At 31.0% G+C, this 21,789-nt stretch overlaps 3 protein-coding genes across 5 annotated transcripts; 1 reads left to right on the top strand and 2 right to left on the bottom strand.

The window, feature by feature from the left end:
* Positions 1-8,895: 8,895 nt before the first annotated feature.
* Positions 8,896-12,094, top strand: LOC100258442 (scarecrow-like protein 3). 3 transcript variants are annotated; one of them, XM_010647387.3, is made up of 2 exons: positions 8,896-9,676; positions 10,546-12,094. In XM_010647387.3, exon 2 carries the CDS (start codon positions 10,548-10,550, stop codon positions 11,973-11,975), a length of 1,428 nt encoding a protein of 475 aa, XP_010645689.1. In that variant the 5' UTR covers positions 8,896-9,676; positions 10,546-10,547; the 3' UTR covers positions 11,976-12,094. The 3 variants fall into 3 exon arrangements, with proteins under 3 accessions (XP_010645689.1, XP_010645688.1, XP_002267910.1); XM_010647386.3 differs by having other exon boundaries at positions 9,094-9,676; positions 10,518-12,094; XM_002267874.5 differs by having other exon boundaries at positions 9,096-9,676; positions 10,521-12,094.
* Positions 12,095-14,638: 2,544 nt separating this feature from the next.
* On the bottom strand, positions 14,639-15,454 carry LOC100260153 (dirigent protein 22). The gene has a single exon (XM_002266416.5). The coding sequence runs from the start codon at positions 15,402-15,404 to the stop codon at positions 14,856-14,858; it is 549 nt and encodes a 182-aa protein (XP_002266452.2). The 5' UTR covers positions 15,405-15,454; the 3' UTR covers positions 14,639-14,855.
* Positions 15,455-17,009: 1,555 nt separating this feature from the next.
* Positions 17,010-21,308, bottom strand: LOC100852743 (protein trichome birefringence-like 38). The gene is made up of 5 exons (XM_010647385.3): positions 20,976-21,308; positions 19,058-19,232; positions 18,351-18,526; positions 18,065-18,223; positions 17,010-17,505 (listed from the first exon to the last, which is right to left on the bottom strand). The coding sequence occupies exons 1-5, from the start codon at positions 21,275-21,277 to the stop codon at positions 17,214-17,216; spliced, it is 1,104 nt and encodes a 367-aa protein (XP_010645687.1). The 5' UTR covers positions 21,278-21,308; the 3' UTR covers positions 17,010-17,213.
* Between the last annotated feature and the right edge of the window lie 481 nt (positions 21,309-21,789).

Here is a 21,789-nt window from a genome sequence, read left to right as displayed (position 1 = left end):
GTCTTGTGTGATTCCATTCTAATACGTTCAAATTTTGTTTTCAAGCTTTCCAACTCTACTCCTAAGAATGAAACTATAAGAATTCCCGACGATTTGTATCCAAAATCTTATTTAGTTATATCTTGATTTTATTTTATTTTTATAGTATTTTCTTGAAGTGAGTTCCTTTCAAAGAAAGTAAAGAATTTTTTTTTTTTAATAAAAATGATTATAAAAGCAACAATTTAAATTTTCTCATTTTAGAATCATACTGAAAATTTTATTCTTCTATCCTTTATGAAAATGGGTTAATATTATTTAATCTATATCTATCAATAAATTTATAGAAAACTAAGAAGAAGTCAAGTGTTTGTATAATTCTTCCTCCCTAAAATACCTTTTTTATCAAGAATTTTACAATTTATTATATATATAATATTTTATTATTTATTATTATTATATTTATAAAATCTTTTACAATTTTTCTATATAAAAAATACTCTCAATATTTTACACATTTACAGTAAAAATACCTTCAATCAATACACCAAATAATTTATTTATTTTTTATGATGATATTTTCTCTATAAGGACTTTTATATTATTCTATATATAATTAAAGTGTCAATTTTTTTTATATGAAATTTATAATTATAATTTTTTTCCTATTATATATTTTTTTTATAAAGACTTTCTTACTATTGCAATTGATTACTTTACATGGATTTTCTTCTTTCTATTGGAAAAATATTTACTCTCCCTTTCCATTTTTGCTTACCATGTTTTTTTTTTCTGAACGAGGATTACGAGGGTGGTTGAGGTATAAACTATAAAAAAAAACCTACTACTAAGTATTTTGTAGTGATTTTAGAAAATGTTTATAAGTTTTTTAATACTTGAAATTTTAATCATTTAAAGTATTAAAAAAACTAAAAATATTTTTTAAAATCCCTACAAAAATATAGATTGTAAGCTATTAGATTATTGAAAATTGGGTGGGTCACACTCGATAATTACTTGTATTTCTAGTTAATTTTTATTTCTTCGGTTTTTTTTCTTAAATCCTTTAAATAAATGGTTTTTTTTTTTACTCCATTCATATATTTTGCTTATTTTTTTATTAATTGATTAAAAATGATGAAATAATCCCAATTTTATAAAAGTAATCTTTCCTATGTTTGAATTTGAAAAGTAATACATTTTTTATATAAATGTCCTTTAATATTTATATTATTTTCATATAAATTTTGAAAGAAATATATTATTTTTAGAAGAAAAAATAAATGATATTTTTGTCAAAAATAGGTTATTTTTGGACTAAAATATGTGGAGGGTTAGACTTGCAAAATTGGAATTGCTTCATATTTTAATCAAATAACCGCTCCGATTACACCGGTTCATTACATCAGGGCAAAAATGAGTTGAACCGATACCGAATCAGTCTATCTAACGGGTCAGTTCGACCACCAAGTGGGTGAGCCGGCTCAACCGGCTCATGGGCTGCCCTTTTTGAAATAGGCCTAAAATGTCATTCGGCCCATGGGATTTGTAAAGAAAAATATTTAACTATATATACGTTACTACAAAAATTAAAATAGATATAAATATTATAATAAATATCAAAGTAATTTCTATATAAAAAAAACCTATAATTTTGAAGATAGTAAAATATATAGTTATGGAAATCCAAACAAATTTTAATAATAAAATTTTATTTTATCTTAATAATTAAAAGTTATATATTTAATAAATCAAAACTACTAATAATTTAATAAATCTTTGTGTTATCTTATTATAATTTAATTATTTATATATTTTCTAATTTTTTATAATTATTTTAAATTTTAATGATTAATATATATATATATATTTACGACATCATCGATTTGACCATTAATTAACTATTAATCGATTATTGAATCACGAGTCAGTAACTTTTTTGATTTTAAAAAATTGAGAAAAAAGTTTTATTAAAAGAAAAACTAATCGTTCTATCAATTCATTAGGTTATACCATGGATTGAAAATGTCGCCGATATTTCGTCGAAATATCGGTTATCGGGCGGCATGGAAACGATAAACGGCACCGATTATCGATCGAAGGAAAAATCGGCCAAAAATCGACAAAATCGCCGATATATCGGCGAAATATCGGTGAAGCACCGAAAAATCGGAGAAAAATCGCGATATTTCCTACCAGTCCAGCCCGCGCAGTTGTGTTTTTCAGCCTGGCTCAAAAATCGTGGATTTAGGGTTCGTGAAATTTAAATCCAATGGCACAACAGCAAAGAGACCCCTAAAATAGATCCAGAAAACACAGGGAGCAAAAGAAAAGCAATTTTTTTGGTTTTCTTTGGGAGTTTTGAATGGATTTTCTCGGAAATCAAACGAGGATGAATTTTCCCGGAAATCGAATGGGGATGGATTTTCTTGGGAATCAAACGGGGGTTGCAAAAAAAAAATAATAATAACATGATTAGATTAGTACCTGCGAGGATTGAGATTTGAGAGTAGCAGAGGAAAATAGGGCTTTTTAGGGATTCTCTCGCTGGAAGACACCTTCAGAAAAGGGTTCTTGATGCCCGAGAGAGAAGTGGGTGCCTTTTTTTATTTTTTTTTATTTTTAGATTTAGGGGAGATAAAAAAATAAAAAATAAAAAATAAAAAAAACATGAGAACAATTTTCTATAAATAATTATTAATTTTCAACTTTTATTTGGATTATTAAATAAATTTATATTAATAAAAAAAGTTGTTATCACATTTTTTAATAAATTTTAAAAATTAAATCTCAAATAAGATATTTTATATAAATTAATTTAATTTATCATTTAAAATATAATAAAATATGTAAAAAAATCATGAGAACAATTTTCCACTCTCTATATAAATAATTATTAATTATCAACCTTTATTTTTATTATTAAATAAATTAATATTAATAGAAAAAGTTATTATCACATATTTTTAATAAAATTTTAAAAATTAAATCTCAAATAAGATATTTTATATAAATTAATTTAATTTTTCATTTAAAATATAATAAAATATATTTTAATAAAAATATTTTAAAATTTTTAAAATAAATACTGTCTTCAACAAGATGAACTCCCTTCATCTAATAATATATTGAAACTACATCGATATCTTTCTTAGTATAAGGACTATTGCAATCTCATATTTCTTAACTCAATTTTAACTTTATACACTTTCAAAATTCATATATATTATTTTTAAAATTCAAATATCGAATCTACCAATATATCTCTATTTACGATATTTTTCTTCTTAATTATATATATATATCAATTACACTTACAAGATAACTTTAAAATGTGTATTCTTACTTATGTTATCATTTTTTGAAGTTTTTCAAGCATTCCTATTAATTTTAAATAATTTTCACTCCACCGATATTTATGAAAAAATATCCACCGATATTTCTCCGATATTTCCGATATATCCGTAAAATTGAAGTACCGATATATCCGTAAAAACCGATATTTCAATCCTTGGGTTATACAACTCATAAGGATGCTTGAAAATCAGCCAACCAGCTTGGTATCAAATTTTGGAACAATAAATGATTTCATAGAATTATGGGAACCTATGAAGTGGCTCAACTATATGGGCTTTCTTCACTGTCACAAGTGGTTAGATATATAGCCAATGGAAACACACTTTCCAACCTGTGAGCACCCAAGATTGAAAGGTCTAGGTTTTAAGAGAGTGATTCAAAGCTGGCATAACCAGAACAATATTCCATGAAAATTTTCAATTCTAGAGGAACACCCAAAAAGGAAAAGGGGCATATTCATTAATAAGGTATGTAGTTTCATGTGACACATGGGGGTGCACAAAGATATGGACCATGCCCAATATTTGGCCCTTTCGTAAAGGGTAATTAGGTCAAAACTCATGCATGTATCAAAATATAGAATGATCGAGCTCGACACCTCTCACTAAACCAAGTTTTGATATCATATTAAATTATCAATTTTCTTAAAAGGTTAAACTTGTAGAACTTGATTTTAATATGCATATTATACTTTTTAATAAATCAAATGCAGTTTTATAATATTGCTAAAAAGCAAATTAATTTATTTCAAATCTGTCGTTGTAAACATACCAAACCACCCCTGATATTAATAATAATAATAATAATAATAACAAAATTAAAAAAGGTTCATGAAGGTTGAATCTTATAAAAATATAGAAAATATTTATTGAAAATTTCAAAAAAAAAAATAGTTTAAAAACATTAAATGATCTGAAATTTTTATTGGGCCATATTAATGAGACCATTTGGACTTTCATGGGCCAAGATAGTTGGATTGGGCCCATAAGGCTTTAAACCCTCTGGTTTTGAAAGAGGCTTGGGCCATGGCCTTGTAACATTTGGACTCACTTTGAAGGCTTGAAGCCCATGTTGTATCTATATATGGATATTATATTCACCTCAGTACTTCTGAATGTTTCCCTTATATGGCTAAACCTAAGCATGATGCATCCCTCAAATGAAAACAAACAAGTCCAGTGTACAAAGAACCAAAAATTTTCCTAGTACTTCAACAAGATGTATATCATCCAACCGACTCTAAAAGAACTGAGGCTCATGTGAATCAACATCCATACATTTTTTTTTCCTTTTTTTTTTTTTTTTGATCATTCTAACCCTAACTTCATTGAAAAGCTTATGATTTTTTATTTTTTTTTATTTTTTGTTGAGATATCTAGGGTTTGGATTGTCTCATATTTGACAATAATTCCAACCCCACACAGAAAAAAACAGGCGAACACCGATGGATCATCGGTGCTTATTGTCCCCTTCGAGAGTCCTTATCCTCTTGTCAAATTCCCATTATTTCTTAATCAAACACCAAACAAGGCATAAAAAGAGAAACCCTAAGAAACTATGGCCAAAATACATCTCAAACTCATTTATATCTTGGTGGGTCCTCCATGTTTTTGTTCCTATACACACCCTATGCCACCATAGTTGAATTCTTGGGAACTTTCCTGTTTAACTCTCACTAGTTATGGTAGGATAATATTGCTAAAAATACCCAGAAAGCAACAAAAAAATGTCTCTTCTTGAAAACACCCCCACTAAGCTTTGCTTGGACCAATGGACCACATAAGACCAAGAGCCTACCTTTCATAACAAAGAGACAAGCCTTCGCTTGTCTTTCTCATTTTCCAGTCTTACACAAAGCTAAGCCAAACCAAACACTAAAAACATCATCTGCAGTTCCCATTAGGCACTTCTCTTTCAAAGATGACATGATCTAGGCCTTGAAAAACCCTAAACCCTAGAATATCTCCTTTGTATGTAGTGAGGTTTGATGGATGCTGTCCCAATATAAGGACATATATATTGATTAATACAACAAAGTTACGAGGATTCCTAGCTCTTCAAGACTGAAATCGCCTGGGTTAGGGTTCAAAGTTTGTAACAATATATATTGTATGTTGATGATGTAAGAATTTCACTAGGGTTTCTTTAGGGTTTTGTCTTTTGTGTGTACAGCTCTGAAACTCATACAAACCCTAGTGTGTGCCCACATAATTAATCTGCACATAGCACTAGAAAGGGATTAAAGTTCGTACCTGCAAGGCCATATGTTAATAATGTTGTTGAGGATGATCAGTGACAGATTCTCTGATTTGTCGCTTCGTATTTGGTGGATACACATGGGACGTAATACTTGACTCGTTTGTGGTTCGTCACATAGGATATGGTTTTAAGATCTAGATAGGAAAAATCGTTGGATGCCTTGTCCACCATCCACCTAATTATACTCAATCATCGGAGTTATATATGCTTAAGAATTTGTGAAATTAAAAACTATTAGAGTGTAATAATATCGTTTTTAACTCCAATAATTAATCATCCAAATGATAACTCTTAGAATAGACCCGCAAGATTAGATGTACATCAAATGTCATAAATGGTTTGATCTACCTTTGCTAGACATCGATTAGTTCGAGAATTGATCACCCAAATAATAACTCTTAAAACATATTCATAGGGTCTAATGTATGTTGAACGATATCATAAAAGGTTTGATCTACTCTTATTAAACACCGAATCATTTTCAGATGAAATTGTCAAAATCCCGATCCAACATAAATTATATGACCGACAAATAGATAAGATACCAAAAATGGCTATAAAAATTTCATTTTGCATGATGGATGTGCTTGCTCATTTTAATTTTTCTCTATAATAAGGTATGTGTATAGTGCTGAAATAAGTAGCATATGATGCTATAATTTTCATTATTAATTCCATTTTTATCGTATCCATATTCTTGCTTAGTTGATTACTGTTGTACAAACATCAATAATTGAAGCTTCCAAACCCCATCCACCTAGGCCTTCAAAGAGGGATGTCTAAAGTGTCTTCAATAATTTAATGGTGGAACCAGGCATGTATCAAATTCATGATATATTTAATCCTGGATACCTTGCCACTTGCCACCACCACTTCATCATATATTTCTGATGCATTGCATTGTGACACTGCATGGGTTTAATTAACAGTTAATATATACAATTAATACTGGAATTTCAATTTAGGGTTAGTGATTGGTTTGTTGGCTTGCTGATTTGATCAGTTGTGATTCCAAAGTTGTTACCAATTTAATTTGTAATTTCTTTCAAAATCAACATTTTTCAATCCTTGATCGATGAAAATCATCCAACCATTTATCATCCGAACCAAAAATAAAATAAAATAAAATAAAATGAAAGATAGAAAAAAAAGACAAATAGTTTGATGTAAAGCAATTTGGCCATCTCCTCTTGTAAGTAGCTTTTTTTAAAAAAAATTACTATTCAAATTGAAACCATTGTCCTTAATTGTTGGCTATCCTAAATCTAATTGTTGTGATTTGTGACGTGAAATTCTTAAGCAAACAGAGCAATGATAATGAAATGAACAAGAAGATGGTGGAACTTATCTATAGAAAGTGTCACATCTTTGATCAAATTTTAATTAAAAGTAAGATCTCATCATTTCTCAAAATGATCTCACTTTTTCGAATTCAAATCTTTATAACTTTTTAGTTATAATTCATCTCCTGATATAAATTAAGATTTCATACATCAATGATCCATTTTTGTCATCAATGAATCAAATCACAAAGATAGGTACTCATTGAGACTATGTAAGCATCAATGATATCTGGTCTTGATAGGTTTGTAAAGAATTTTCTCATATTGACTAGTGAGATTTAAAAATCTAAAGAATAGCTAGAGATAAACTTTCACCACATGAGATACACTCCTTGCTAAATTTCTCCCTTAGATGCAATCCTCTTTTGGATAAACCAAAATTAGCTATGGGTCATAACGAATTCAGTCATGATCCCCACGTTTGTTAGCCAAGAAAATGTAAGAAAATGAATTAAAGGGAAAAGTTTCAAAATGCTCCAAACTAAATTTTTAATGCGAATTGTAAAATTAAATGTATAGATTCTTTTCCCCCTAACTTAAAAAACTAGCTTAGATACTAGCACTAATGTCATGCGGCAATATCTTCATATGCATGTAATCAAGTTCAAACAGAGTAAAGATGTATGACACAAAGTCAAAATATAAAGGAAGTAGAATCTAAATTACAATTGCAAATCTCACAAGATCAAAGACTAGTAGAGGTGGTTAATCATAATCAACCCTATCATTTAATTGTTCTTCAAATCAATCATGATCATTTCTTCAATAAGAAACACAGTTAAAAACTTCATTATTACTTTAATACACAAAATGATCAAAAGCCCTCAAGTATGACAACCAATCATAATCATGATTGTTATTTCCTACAACCCAACCTCCCTCTCTCGCCCTCTTTTTTCTCGGGGACATTTGCCTCAAGATACATTGATATGAATATATAATCTATTACTTCAATTCATAGATATAGTTCTGTCTACTCTATTTGCTTCCTTCCTTACTTTCATCCTTTCAACTTGAATACTCAAACCTCCGTCAACTCTCAATTTCTTTCTTTAACTCTTTTTACTCTCTTTTTGCTGCATATTTATTGATATATAACATTAGACTTTCAAATGAAACCATGGCTAGATTATTTCAAACTAAAAGTAATTATGTTTACTAATTGTATATTTAGAATCATGTTTTCAATTTTTTTTTCACTCAAATTGAGTACGATTTAATTGTGTACAAAAGGAAAAAAGATATTAGGCGTGCTAGGAAATTTTTGCAGTAAGTGGCAAAACTTAAACTTATCTAGATATATGAGAATATTACTAAGAGAAATATAATATATATATATATCATTCTTTCTACTTGTTTTTTTCTTTCTTTAGCAGGAGAAGAAAATATTTTGATTTTTATTTTCTAATTATTATCTTAAAGGAGTGATAAAAGTAAGGTAAAAAGGTGAAAAGGATAGTAATAATTTAGTAATACTATTCAAATAATCTTTTGAATGATTAATTGAAAGACGCATATCATTATGCTCTTAATCTTTTAAAGAGTTAAATCCATACACCGTACATCATTCAAAAAATGTATTTAAGACATAATATCTATACTTTTGTATTTTCTTCTTATACAAAACAATAAAATGATACATGAGATGAGATGCAATTCCCTTTGTATGTGTGAAAAGAAAACATTTTTGGAGATTCCAATAAGAAAAGGAAAGAAGTAACAACACTTATTTCTTAGAATTTACTAAATAAACAAATTTTGAAGGAAAAATAACCAATAACATATGGATGAGTAGGAAGCAAATAACAAATCCTTACACCCCTCCATGGGTACAAACAAAGATGAAGCAAAAGTGGTGATGTGTCCAAATACCACTATTCCACGATGATTTTTAGGCCTAAATAAGGGGTTAAGTTGCTTTAAAGTTGAAACCAAATAATAAAGAAGGAAAAGAAAGCATTAAGAATGGAAGGAAGGAGCTAAGAAACTCCAAGGACTCCCACCCAAGAACTCCACACCTAAAGTTAAATGTTCTATCTACTTTTGGCTTTTCTCACAACCTCCTTGTCTCTTTGTCCTGATATAAGAAGATAGTACCAAATGGATGGTCTATGGGTTTGAAAAGAAAACAAATAGTGGTTTTGGAGGCACTTGTGAGGGCTTTCCTTGCAATCCCCACTATCACCCACTAAGCAACAACCAAGGGTGTTGTTTTGCTTTGTTAGGGCATGTTTGGATTGTTCATTGATGGGGAATAATACCAAGCCTGGCCAGCTCTTATTCCCATCCACTTCACATTCAGACAAAAGAAATTTAAACAAGTTAGAGAGAGAGAGAGAGAAAAGGGAAGAAAACAAGGAAAGAGGGGAGAGAGAGAGAGAGGTAGAGAGGGCTCTGTCTTTCACAAATTCCATATTCCTCTGATCCCCCCAAAGGACAACAAACCAATGACGACAAAAACAACTTCTTACATTGTCGCCAACGCAGCCATGGAAAAGTCCTTCAAGATAAGGGCTTTCATTTCAATTGACACGCACTCCAGCAACAAAACCCTAGAACTCAACACTAAATACCTCTGAAGACACTTTGGTGGGTGAAGGGATTGGAGCAGCAATTTAGGCAATTTTCATAGGGTATTTTTCTGGGTTTTTTGTTAATTGGAAAACCCAGTTGAGAATTTGAATTTGCTCGTCTTTTATGAGTTGTTCAGGGAAACACTGCTGAAGTTGCTCTCTCTGGTAATGTTCTTCTTCCTTTTGTTTTTTCTTTTCTCTGTCTCTGTTGTTGAGTAACGTTGGTGAATTCTCGAAGTGATTCATGTCCACTTGGAAATGCTTTGTGAGTTTATTTTTTTAGTGAATTTTCTTTTGTTTGTGGTCTAATTTTCCTTTCATTCTCTGTTTGGTTGTTGAGAAAACATAGGAAAAGAAGATATATGAAAGTTCTGATTTCATTAGTTAGGACCTCAGAAAACAAAAAGCTCCTTTCAACCGAGGCTAATGCAATTATTTGGCTTTCTTGAGTTAAGTTTTTTACTTCTTGGTTGAAAATGAAGAAAAATATCAGAAAACATAAGCTAAGGAAGATATCTTTTTTATGTTTTCTTATCTTTCCTCTGTTTCCTCAGCAACCAAACAGATGGCCAATTTCTTTCTAATTTCTCCTTTCACTGGACTTCATTGGAAATCGCTGGAAGACTCGAGGGAGAATTGTCGGTTTCCAGACATATTCTGAGCGTGAGGAATTCAAAACCCAATTCAGGATGTGTTTGGTTGCCGAGAAAATGGAGGAAAAGGGAAGAACTTAAAGCATGAATGCTAGGGTTTTCTGTATTTGGGACTTGAGGAAACTAAAAGCTTGACGGAATTGTGCCTAAGAAAAAATCTTTGGTTTAATTGGGTTGAATAAAATGAAAATCACATAAAGCATATCTTTAAAAAAAAAAAAAAAAAGGGAAAAAAGAAAGATTCTTTCCATTTCTCAGGTTTTTTAGCTATAAAAATTAGAATTTAGTGTAGTTGTGATATTAAGATTGATTCTAGTTTTATTTTGGTCTGATTGTAGCTAATTTATTTTCAGCAGAGTCCAACCAACTTGTTAATGGCAGGAATGATTCAAGAGGACGGATCTTCATCTGTAACTTCGTCGCCCCTTCAAATCTTTTCCCTCATGTCACTTTCTCCGGGTTTGGGCTCACCATATCCCTGGCTTAAGGAGCTGAAATCCGAGGAGCGGGGTTTGTATCTTATCCGTCTTCTCGTGGCCTGTGCTAACCATGTTGCCGCTGGCAGCATTGAGAACGCAAATATTGGCCTTGAGCATATTTCCCATCTAGCTTCTCCTGATGGAGATACAGTCCAGCGAATAGCTGCTTATTTCACTGAAGCACTTGCTGATCGAATGCTGAAAGGTTGGCCTGGTTTGCACAAGGCCCTCAATTCGACAAAGATATCTTCTATATCTGAAGAGATTCTTGTCCAGAAATTGTTCTTTGAGCTCTGCCCCTTCCTGAAGCTCTCATATGTTATTACCAACCAGGCTATTATTGAAGCCATGGAAGGGGAGAAGATGGTTCATATTATTGACCTCAATTCATTTGAATCTGCCCAGTGGATTAATCTTCTTCAGTCATTAAGTGCACGGCCAGAAGGTCCACCCCATCTGAGAATTACAGGTATTCATGAACAGAAAGAGGTGTTGGATCTAATGGCTCTTCAGCTGACAAAAGAAGCCGAAAAATTGGATATCCCATTTCAATTTAATCCTATAGTTAGCAAATTAGAGAATCTTGATTTTGAAAGTCTGCGTGTTAAGACAGGAGAAGCACTTGCAATCAGCTCCGTACTACAACTTCATACTCTCTTGGCAATTGATGATGAGATGGTTGGAAAATCCCCTTCAGCATCCAAGAACACTAGTGCAGTTCACTTGCAGAGAGTTTTGCAGATGAACCAACGCACATTAGGAGAGTGGCTCGAAAAAGATTTGCCCAATGTTTACATTCCAAGTCCTGAATCTGCATCGGCATCAACAACATCCCCACTATCTTTGGCCAGTTCACCAAAGATGGGGAGCTTTCTTGCTGCTCTTTGGGGCCTCTCACCAAAGCTGATGGTGGTAACAGAGCAAGAATCAAACAATAATTGTCCTACTCTGATGGAAAGAGTCATGGAAGCATTAAATTTTTATGCAGCACTATTTGATTGCTTGGAATCTACCTTATCAAGGGCTTCCATTGAGCGACAGAAAGTGGAGAAGATGCTTTTTGGAGAGGAAATTAAGAATATCATAGCATGTGAGGGACCCGAAAGGAAAGAGAGGCATGAAAAGCTTGAGAAATGGGTTATGAGGCTTGAGCTGGCTGGGTTTGGGAGGGTGCCTCTGAGCTACCAAGGAATGTTGCAGGCATCGAGGTTGCTGGTGAGTTATGGTTATGATGGGTATAGGATGAAAGAAGAGAATGGGTGTTTGGTCATTTGCTGGCAAGACCGGCCCCTTTTCTCTGTCTCTGCTTGGAGGTTTAAGAGGTATGATTAAAACATTTGACAACACGGAGACTTAGTTTTCCATTTTGTCTTCTCTGTATAAAGGATATTCAAGTTTTGTCATTTCTCTGATAGTGCATAGTGTTTTGTGGAAAGGTTTGAAGAACTTAATTCTCTGTTCTACATCTTGTTCATTTATTTATTTATTCGCTCCTCTTTTATCTTTCTATCTTTAGCCTGATCTTTGGTAGTTCGGTTTCAAACCATAATGTGTATGTGCAGGTGTGCATGATGTTCTCATATCCTGTTAGTCATGACTCATGAGTCAGTTCCGCAGTTTGAGCTCATCTGTTCAGTCTTTCTCTGGCCTTTTAGATGTATTGTTTCGTACCTGTTGGCCTCAGTTAGGCATTTTCAACACCCACACCAATAATGTCCTTTTTGATGGGACTTCTAAAGAGTCTTACCTGTTTCTTTCAGGGATTGTTTGATTGGTGATTTTCCTAGTAGGCTTTGACATGATCCAAAAATCCCCACCATTTCCTTTGATGTCAGGAATCATCACATCCTTTTGATATTTGGTTCCTCCCCCTTGTTTCTGCTAGTTGCTCAAGGCTAAAACTGGAGTAGTTTTTCCTAGAATTCCACATGGAAACTGCTGAAGAAATTCAAAAAGTGAAAGTCCTGTTTCATATGGAAAGTAGACAGCTCAAATTTCAGTGAGGTGGTGAGAGTTTTTTTCCACTAAAGAATGTGCTGTTCTGGTTAAAACTTCTATATAAATCTTGGGTTTTTTTTGTTTGTTTTTAAACTCTGTAAGTTCCAAGTTGAAGCTCTGATCTTCTTAAGAGCTGGTACAAGTATGAAAACTGTGTTCTTCATTTTCATCTTCCAATTCTTTCTTCCTTTGTACATATCTTCATGGAGGGGAAATCCAATTGGCATGGAACAGTTAAAAGAAACACTGGAGAGGGTGCACACATTCAAAATGGAAAGGATAATCAATGAACTCGGAATTGAATTGTAAGCACATTGAACTGATGGGCAGCACAGCACCCCTCCTCTGAACAAATCGTAGCAGACCAGAAAGTCCCTGCTACCTCCATGGACTGATGCTTCAGTTCCAGATTCAGGGACCCCAATCTGCCCAGAATGCTAAGAGTACTTCCATTATACATTCTCTCCATGACCACAAAACTCATAGCCAGAAGCAATAAGCTAGCTCTGCCTACAAGCTCAGTCCCTTGTATGAATTGGACATCCATAATCCCAGTCGTGCACATCATTTCTCATGGCAGTTGGGTTTCTCCTATTGAGGGCATCATGGATTGCAGAAGTGGGGTGACTCACCTTCTCACTGGGCTTTCTGGTTTCAGGGAATTTCCTGCAGAAAACTATTACTTAATAAATTGTAAGTTCTACATCATTTCTCATTATATATAAATATAAACCAGGTCCAGAAGTTGGGCCTGAAGTTTGATATCAATGGATGGGCAATTTGGAGCCGGAGGCCTGGCCTTATAAGAACATATGGTCGGGCTTTGAACCTCAAAGATGGGACAGAGGTCCCGGCCTCAGCTGCCCCGAATGTCCCTATTCTAAGTACAACAAGCCGCCCAAGAGCCTGAACCGCTGGGTCTGAGCCAGATGGGTGGATATGTTGACCTTTCACAATTTCTGCCGCCTCCCCCCCCCCCCCGGCCCCTTTTTTTTAAAAAAAAAATCCATTTATTGGCATGATTAAAGGGGAAAATGGTAATCTAATAACTCAAGCCACTCAGCATGCTGTCTTCTTTTCCAAACACTCTTTGCAGCTTTTCCTTTTCATTCACTAACGAGTTATCATATCCATTCTATTATTATTATTGAATTATCACTTTTCTTAAAAGCTTTAAGACACATTTTCTCTAAATCTTAACGAGTGTTTGGTAAGCCTTAATGCTTTTTACTTACTGATTTAGGTTATTTTAAGTTAAATTGTTCTTAAATTATTCATATAAACTTATTACTTATTTTTTAGTTGGTAAAATTAATTTTAAATTTATTTTAACTTATTAAATTCACATATTTATCCTCATTAATTATAATTAATATTTATCATCATTAGTTTTAAAAAATATTTATTTTCATTAATCTTAAGCTTTTTTTTTATTAAACATCCATATTTAAATTATTTTAGATATGTAAGATAACTTTCAAATATTTACCATAAAAAATAAGTTATGGATTTTAAGTCATAATTATTAAATATATTTTCATTAAATGTGGGTAAATAAGACAAAAAGATTTAAGATTAAGAATAAGCTAATTATTTTGACTTAATACTTAAAAATCATTTTTAACTTTAAATTATAGTTTAAGTTATTTTACCAAATATACTTAATTATTTAATAACTTAAATTAAATAATTAAGTCTAATTTTTTTATTTTTTTTATGAGAAAAAGGTCAAGGTTTTGGAAAAGAATAGTTCTCGTATTTACAATTTCATTCATGATTTGAGGCAAGAAAATTAGTGAGTGAAACAACCGATCAATAGTTTTGAACATTTCAAAAGTTAACCCGAAAGCTTTATTTTATATTAGTTGATTTACCAAACACCCTGTTACTTATGCTTCAACTTAATAAATTGGTGAAATAAAACTCGTAGCATCCCATGAAACGAGGTTATAAAGACAATATAGTCAAATGAACCAGGAAGTTTGAGGTGACAAAGATTTCAGAAGTTTAAAGACAATATGATATTACTAAGTAGTGCAACTTCTACCAACAATAAGGAGGTGATGAGGATTCAGTAGAAACATTTCCATGTCCATACATGAGAAAAAACCAAGTTCATAAATAACCTCCATCAAATCTGTGCTAAAACACAACAGCCACTGAAGCATAAAAACTGAAAAACACTACCTTTCCATGACTCCTTTCACACAGATTTCAGAAGTGCAGTACACTCACATTGTACTCAACAATCGCATCTCCCGTCTTACCATCAAACCAAACTGTATGCGCCAAAGCATAGCCCCGCGCATACCGGAAAAGCCCACTTCCGCCCACGATGGGCATTTCCCTGACCGCATGCATCACCGGGTTCCGCCCAAGTACGCTGATGCTACTCCCATTGTACTTCCCCTCCATGAAAGCAAAATTCATCACCATGAGCAGCGCAGGCTCCTGTTGCGCGGACAACGCGTACAGTCCTTGAGCTCTTCCCAGCAGCTTTGAGCTGGGCTCGGGGCCTTCAGTCAAGGCGTCGTCCACCATCATCGTCACGCCAAAATGACCCTTCTTTGGGCCGGCGATTTGCGTGGCGGTTGGGTTTTTCCCGCTGAGGATGTCGTGGAAGTAGAAGTGGAGGTGGCTCACTTTCTCTAGCCGCATTGTGGCGATTTCCTCCGCAAATTGCTGGGAGAAAGCTGCGGGAATGGTGATGGAGAAAGTTGAGAAGAGGGAGAAGAGAGTAGTGTAAGTGAGAAAAGAGGCCATTTTGGCTAAGTCTCTGATCTCCCAAAATGAAGATGTGTAGGAGAATGGAAGTAGAAGAATGGTTATTTATAGGAGTTGATAGAAGGGGAAAGGTTCATACGCATGAGCTTGTGGAGTCTGCTTTTGTAGGGTATGGCGTGGGTGAAGCATTTTTGTTGAGAAATCATTGCCTTTGTGCTTTCTTCCTCTTGAAGAAACTGGCTTAAAAAACATTGTGATAATTTGAAATTTGTTCTTTACGTTTAAGAAAAAAAAAAAGAATAAAAATTATACATAGTAAATTATATATATAATAATTTTTTTGATTATTTTTTTATGATTTTAAAATTTGTATAAAAATTTTGAAAATTTAAAAAATTCTTGATATATACCTTTTTTCATATACCTTCAAATTTTAAATAAAAAAATAAAAAATTAATTTAGATTTTTTACTTTTAAGAATAAAAATTAAGAAATAAAAGGACAACAAAATGTACTCTTTTTTTTACCTTCAAATGTTAAATAAAAAATAAAAAATAAATTTAGATTTTTACTTTTAAGAATAAAAATTAAAAAATAAAAGATAACAAAATATATTCTAACTTATATAAGTTCATTATAGTTGTATACAATTTTAATTATATAATTACTCCATTGTTACGTACAAAATAGGCAGAAATTGATAATTTGTAAGATACTTTTATCAAATTAAAATGATAAATTAATTTTTTAATAATTTTATTTTCAAGAAATAATTATAAAATAGTGAGTCAAACCCACTTTTCCTTATATTAAAGGTTGATTAACTTAAAAGTAGCATAATCAAAAGCCAATAATTTAGAAATTAAAGGTGAAAAGAGTTCCCACAATGTTACTTAAAGCCAAAGCCAAATTCCAATCATAAATTAATCACAACTTTGAATACAAATCCATTGGTTTCTTCACTTAACAAAATTTTGACATTGTTGTCTAACCATTTTTCGAAGGGTTTTAATTAATTTATTGATTGAAAGCTCTTTTAATCAAACTATGAGCTAATTATTGGGTGTTTAAGTAAAACTTAATATTTATTACTTAATGAATTAAGTTGATTTTAAGTTAAATTGTACTTAAATTGTTGATTTAAAATTTATTATTTAATTTTTACGTTAAGTATTAAGATTGTTCAATAAAATTAACTTAAAATTTATTCTAAATAATTAAATTAACATATTTATCCTCATAAATTATAATTAGGGGAAAGAAGGTCAAGAAACAATAAAGATCGTGAAGTAGCAAAAGAGATCGTAAAGATAATTAGGGTAAATATAAGTAAAAATAAAATAAAATAAAGATGTGAACTTAAGTTAATTTTTTTATTTATTATTTAAAAGTTGTTTTTGACTTTAAATTATATCATTAAGTCATTTTACCAAATATACTTAATAACTTAAATTAAGTTATTAAGCCACTTTAAGTTATTAAGTGGTTTACCAAATACCCACTTGATTTTACCTTAATAAAAAAGTTTCCTCTTCACAACTATTATTTTAATTAAACGGCATTTTGGATGAAATGATTCAACCGAGTGTGTGCTTGCTTCTGCCCAACTCAAAGCTTTGCAGCTTTTTCCTCACCATCTGCACAGTCCACTCCAAAGCTTCAACTTTCTTTGATCAGGGCATGGCAAATTAGGCCCACTTCAAAGCCCATAATAGAGCCCGGGTAAGAATCAGGGCCTGGGATGTCTCAAGGGCCCCCTAGTACAATACTCTTTCATAGGGCGAGTCCAAAGTGAGCCCAACCCATTAATTTTACATCTACATGTAACCAATGTATGTTACTTTTGTTTCAACTGATGAGAGTGGTGTACAGAAGTTGATTCCAAGTATCAAGGAGTCCAGGGAGACACCAGTGTGTACAGTCCATGTTCCCAAGCCCATTGTACGTACTAGGATGTGCATCTTTCCTTAATTGGGAGAGATTTGTTACATTAAGCAAATGAATGGGTTTTGTCATACTGCCTAAGACTTCTTCTAGTACATGACTTGCAGGGGGTAAACCAGCTGGGTATGTGGATCCACTTATAGGTTGTGTCTCCTTTGAGCAATTTGTAACTCCTGGCTTGCCCCATTCCTTGCCACTATTTTTACATACATGCAAGAGAAATATGAGAGTTGGGTTAGTTTCAAGCTAACATGATAATAACAATAATATTAAAATTAATATTTAATTTTTTTTCTAAACTATTTTAATAGGTAGACACGTAGCCATTGCGGTCGTTTTTTTTTTTTTTTAATTAATTGAGCATAATGTTGATTTTTAGATAAAGTTTGATATTAGGGTGCATTTAAATCTACATAAGGAATATAAATGAGAATAAGAGTCCGTTTCGTAGTACTTTTAAAAAATACTTCTAACATAAAAAGTACTTTTAAATAAAAATAAGATGTTTGATAAAATTTAGAAAATATTTTTTAAAACTATTTTGAACATAAATACTTAATAGATGATTCTGTTAAAAATATTTCTATTAAAAGGGTTTTGAATAAAAATATTATAAAATAGAATCTAAGAATAAAATTGAAAGTAAATTATTTGGAGAATTTGTCGGAAAAGTAATAATTCTATATATATATATATATGTATATATGTATTAAAGTAACACTATTTTTAATATTATTTTAAGTAAGGGAGCTTACTTGTAATGGGAAGGAGAAATTCCTTGAAAAAAAACTTGAGTTTTTGTTAAATCCACCTCTAAATCGACCCATTTAGCCCAAGTCATTAAACCTTTTCGGAAAGCTAACATTCGATCCATGTCCTTTAGTATGTTATCACCGTCTTGAATATAATCCCACCTGCAATCAAGATTAATTAATTTATTCTTTATGTTAAGATTACTTGCATAAAAGTATAATAACTAAGTTAGTAAGCTCATGATTCTCATAAAGTTGTTATTTATTAATGTAGTTTAATATTACTTACGGTTGTTTAGGGCCTCTGCGATACCACCAAAGCCATGTATTGAAGACTAAGACGTCGATATTCTTCCATATTTCACCATTCTTAAGTGAATCGAGTTTCAAAATTCGACAATTTTGTTCGTTTTCAATGTCTACTAAGTATTGAGAGTGAAATAACATCACCGACAAATCATAATCCTGTAAAATAATGGAGATTATAGTTGATTAATAAAAAAAAGTTTTTCTAGTAAAATAAAAATAGTAAAAAAAAGAAAAAAAACATATTTCAAAATCTTCATTTTTATTTTAAAAAAGGAAAAGCTAATAAACATATAAATAGAAAACTTTGACCTTATATTTGTAAATGCATTTTATTACTGGTTTTTTTATTCTTTTGAGCAAAGAATATGAAAACATGTTTAATTGCCAAACAAAAAACAATTTCTACTTTTAAAAATAGAAAACATAATGTTTTTAGAAAATATATTTTAGTCATTTTTTACTTTTTTTTAAAGAGATGTTTTAAAAAATAATAAAAATAAATCACCACATATAAAAATCACTTTTAAAACATATATAAAATATATAAAATAAATTTAAAATATTTCAAAATTTTAATCAAATTTTGTTTTACAAAATATGAGAAAATAATTTTAAAAAATTATTTTCAAAAACACTTTCCCCACAAAACCTTTATTACTATAAGAATTAAATTATATATATACTGACCTGGAAAATAAATGTAGAAATAGTGTCATTTGTCTCTTGTAAAATTCTGGATTGATCAGAAACAACAACATGAAGAAGGCAAACCATTGATTGCCAATGATTTAGACTCAATGAATCCCCTATATACATTATTTTCTTTCCCTTAAATCTCCTCAAGAAATCTTTTCCATCGAATCTGCAATTCCATCATCTCCATCAAATAATATTACAAAAAAAATCAACAATAACCAATTTTAATTTTTCAAGCTATATATCAATCAAGAAACAAGTATCTCCAAAACCAATCTTCAGAAAAGAAAAAAAAAATCATAAAAAAATAAATAAAAAGGTTTGGACAGATCAAGCATTTTTCTATTTCTAGATATGGGTTGGCGTTTTGGTATGGAAAAAGGGAAGATTGTGTTTTGAACCCAGCTGGATCCAAAAATTAAGATTTGACTCATAAAAATTACATAATTGATGAGAATGATATAAAATATGAAGAGACATTGACCTTTCAAAACTGTTTTGAGTATTATCTAATATAATATTTGATAAATTTTTTTATCTTAATTTTTTTAATAATTATTCTGAAAATTTAATTTTTTTTTAGCAAACTATTTAAAAATAAAATTCTAAAAATATATCATTTTTTAAAAATAAATTTGACATATTTTTAGTTGTTTTTTATATACACAATTTTAAAAACATATATTTTCCAAAATGTTTGATTTTAAATAATAATAATAATAATTTATTTTTATTTTTTTGGAAAAGGGTGTATTTTTTTCCAAATCACTAGATTAAATTAAATTTTATTGAGGTTTACAAAAGGAATAAAATTTAAATTAATGTTTTTCTACTTTATTTTTTTCCATAGTCAATAAATATCATTTTTGGAAAGATAAAAATTTAATATATTTTTTCTTAATTTTCTCACTTTCTCTATATATTAGGCTTAAATGGTAAACTTATATAGACTAAAACTTAATTTTTGAGTCAAACTAGAACTAAAACACAATTATCTAAAAATACTCGTCAGCACCGTCGAAGTCAGAAATGTGGGGTGGGAGGGCAAAATGGAACAAATTGATTTAAGTAAGGGAAATGTCACTAGGTAGATGAGTGGGCTTATCATCGATGTACTTAATTGGGAAGTAATAGGGATGTAGAATCCAAACACCAAGAAATCATGCCCCCTTTATGGCTTATAGCTTTTTGGTTTGATAATAGCTGTAATGGTACTGGCATATGTGGGGACCTAAGCTAATAAACATGGAAAGAGACTTATGACTTATGAGGCATTCACTATCAACATTAATGATTATATGCACCTATTTGTAAACTATTTTTGAAAAAGTTTTTTTTTCTTTTTTTGGACCAAAAAATTAGAAAAGCGTATTTGGAAACAGAAAAATAAAAAATAGTTTTTTCTTTTTCAATTATTTTTACTTATTTTGTTTTTTAAATAAATATATAAATATAGAAAATAATTGAAGATAAAGTATTATATATATAAAATATTTAAAAAAATATTTTTAAATTTTAAAATAATTTTTTATTCAACCACGGTTTAAATCATTTTGATAATAATCTGTTTTATGAAAAAGGTTTATGGTTTGGGATTTTTTGGGTTTCAAATAAACAAACAAATTTTTATTCGTTACTCTTTACAAGTTTTCATATATCTACCTAATCCCGTGAATTTTTGAAGTCAAAATCATAACATGAATCGAGTTTAAAAAAAAAAAAAAAAACCATAAACTATTTTTCAAAGCACCTTTGAAACAAAGTTTAATTTGCATCTTTTTTTCTATGTACCTCATCACCAGCTCATCTAATACTGAAACTAAGAAAATCAAACAGCCAATAAAAAGAAAAAGTAAAAAGAGAGAGAAAAAGATAGAAAGTGATGAACATGGAAAAGAGAGATGCTTACCCAGGCAAGTCACAGTCCCTGGGCTGCCATCTATACTGGAGGTAGAGCTGATCTGGGCGTCCATACTTCTGGCAGTTGAATTCTTTTCGAATGTAAGGGCACGATGAAGAATTATTATACATTGGATATGTCTCATCCACCACCCAACTCCCTTCATATATATCACATTTTCCCATTTTCAGCATCTTGTTTCTGCTTGTTTTCCCATGGACATTCACTGTAGTGTTCCCCAGATACATCCATGAAAATATCATAGAAACAGCCACCAGAATGGAGGAGCTCTGAACCCCAAACCACCCCATCTCTGTTTGTTTCCTGAGAAAGACACAGAGAATTGAAGCTTATTACAAACAAGAGTGGAAGAAAAGATACAGATCCAACGCATAAATATGTTTTTAATACGCTACCTCCTTTTTGGGTCAGTTTCCAATTTCTAGACACTCTTCAGAATTGTTTTCTTTTATACATATAAGTACACCAAAATCTTAGGATTTAAGGAGCAAGGCTGGATCTGTAGGGGATTTTTTATTTTTATTTTTATTTTTTGTTTTTTTAATTTTGAATTCACATGCATCACATGACAAACACCTCACCTTTATGGGGTTGGCCTTTCTTTGCTTGCAGCTGTCTCTGAAAGGGAATGAGATAGAAATATTGAATTGAACTTTAAAAAAGAAATGAAGACAAACATTTATATATCCATATATATATATATAAATAACAACAAGAGGGAATAAATAGTAAAAAATTAAAATTGAAAACAACTAAAGGTTGTTTGGTAATTGTTTTAAGAAATATTTCTGAAAAATGATTT

The sequence above is a fragment of the Vitis vinifera genome, chromosome 13 (assembly GCF_030704535.1).
Source record: "Vitis vinifera cultivar Pinot Noir 40024 chromosome 13, ASM3070453v1".
NCBI classification, from domain to species: domain Eukaryota; kingdom Viridiplantae; phylum Streptophyta; class Magnoliopsida; order Vitales; family Vitaceae; genus Vitis; species Vitis vinifera.
Note: the sequence above shows the minus strand (reverse complement) of the source record. Positions and strands in the feature narration are given on the sequence as shown.

What these genes read in the sequence shown, in the direction of transcription:
- LOC100260153 (XM_002266416.5), bottom strand. Translation starts at nt 15,404, where the DNA reads ATGGCCTCTTTTCTCACTTACACTACTCTCTTCTCCCTCTTCTCAACT.
- LOC100258442 (XM_010647386.3), top strand. Translation starts at nt 10,539, where the DNA reads ATGGCAGGAATGATTCAAGAGGACGGATCTTCATCTGTAACTTCGTCG.
- LOC100852743 (XM_010647385.3), bottom strand. Translation starts at nt 21,277, where the DNA reads ATGGGGTGGTTTGGGGTTCAGAGCTCCTCCATTCTGGTGGCTGTTTCT. An exon ending in TTTCTACATTTATTTTCCAG is followed by an intron (nt 18,527 to 19,057) that starts GTCAGTATATAT and finishes ATTATTTTACAG; the next exon opens with GATTATGATTTGTCGGTGAT. An exon ending in ATTTCTCCTTCCCATTACAA is followed by an intron (nt 17,506 to 18,064) that starts GTAAGCTCCCTT and finishes ATGTAAAAATAG; the next exon opens with TGGCAAGGAATGGGGCAAGC.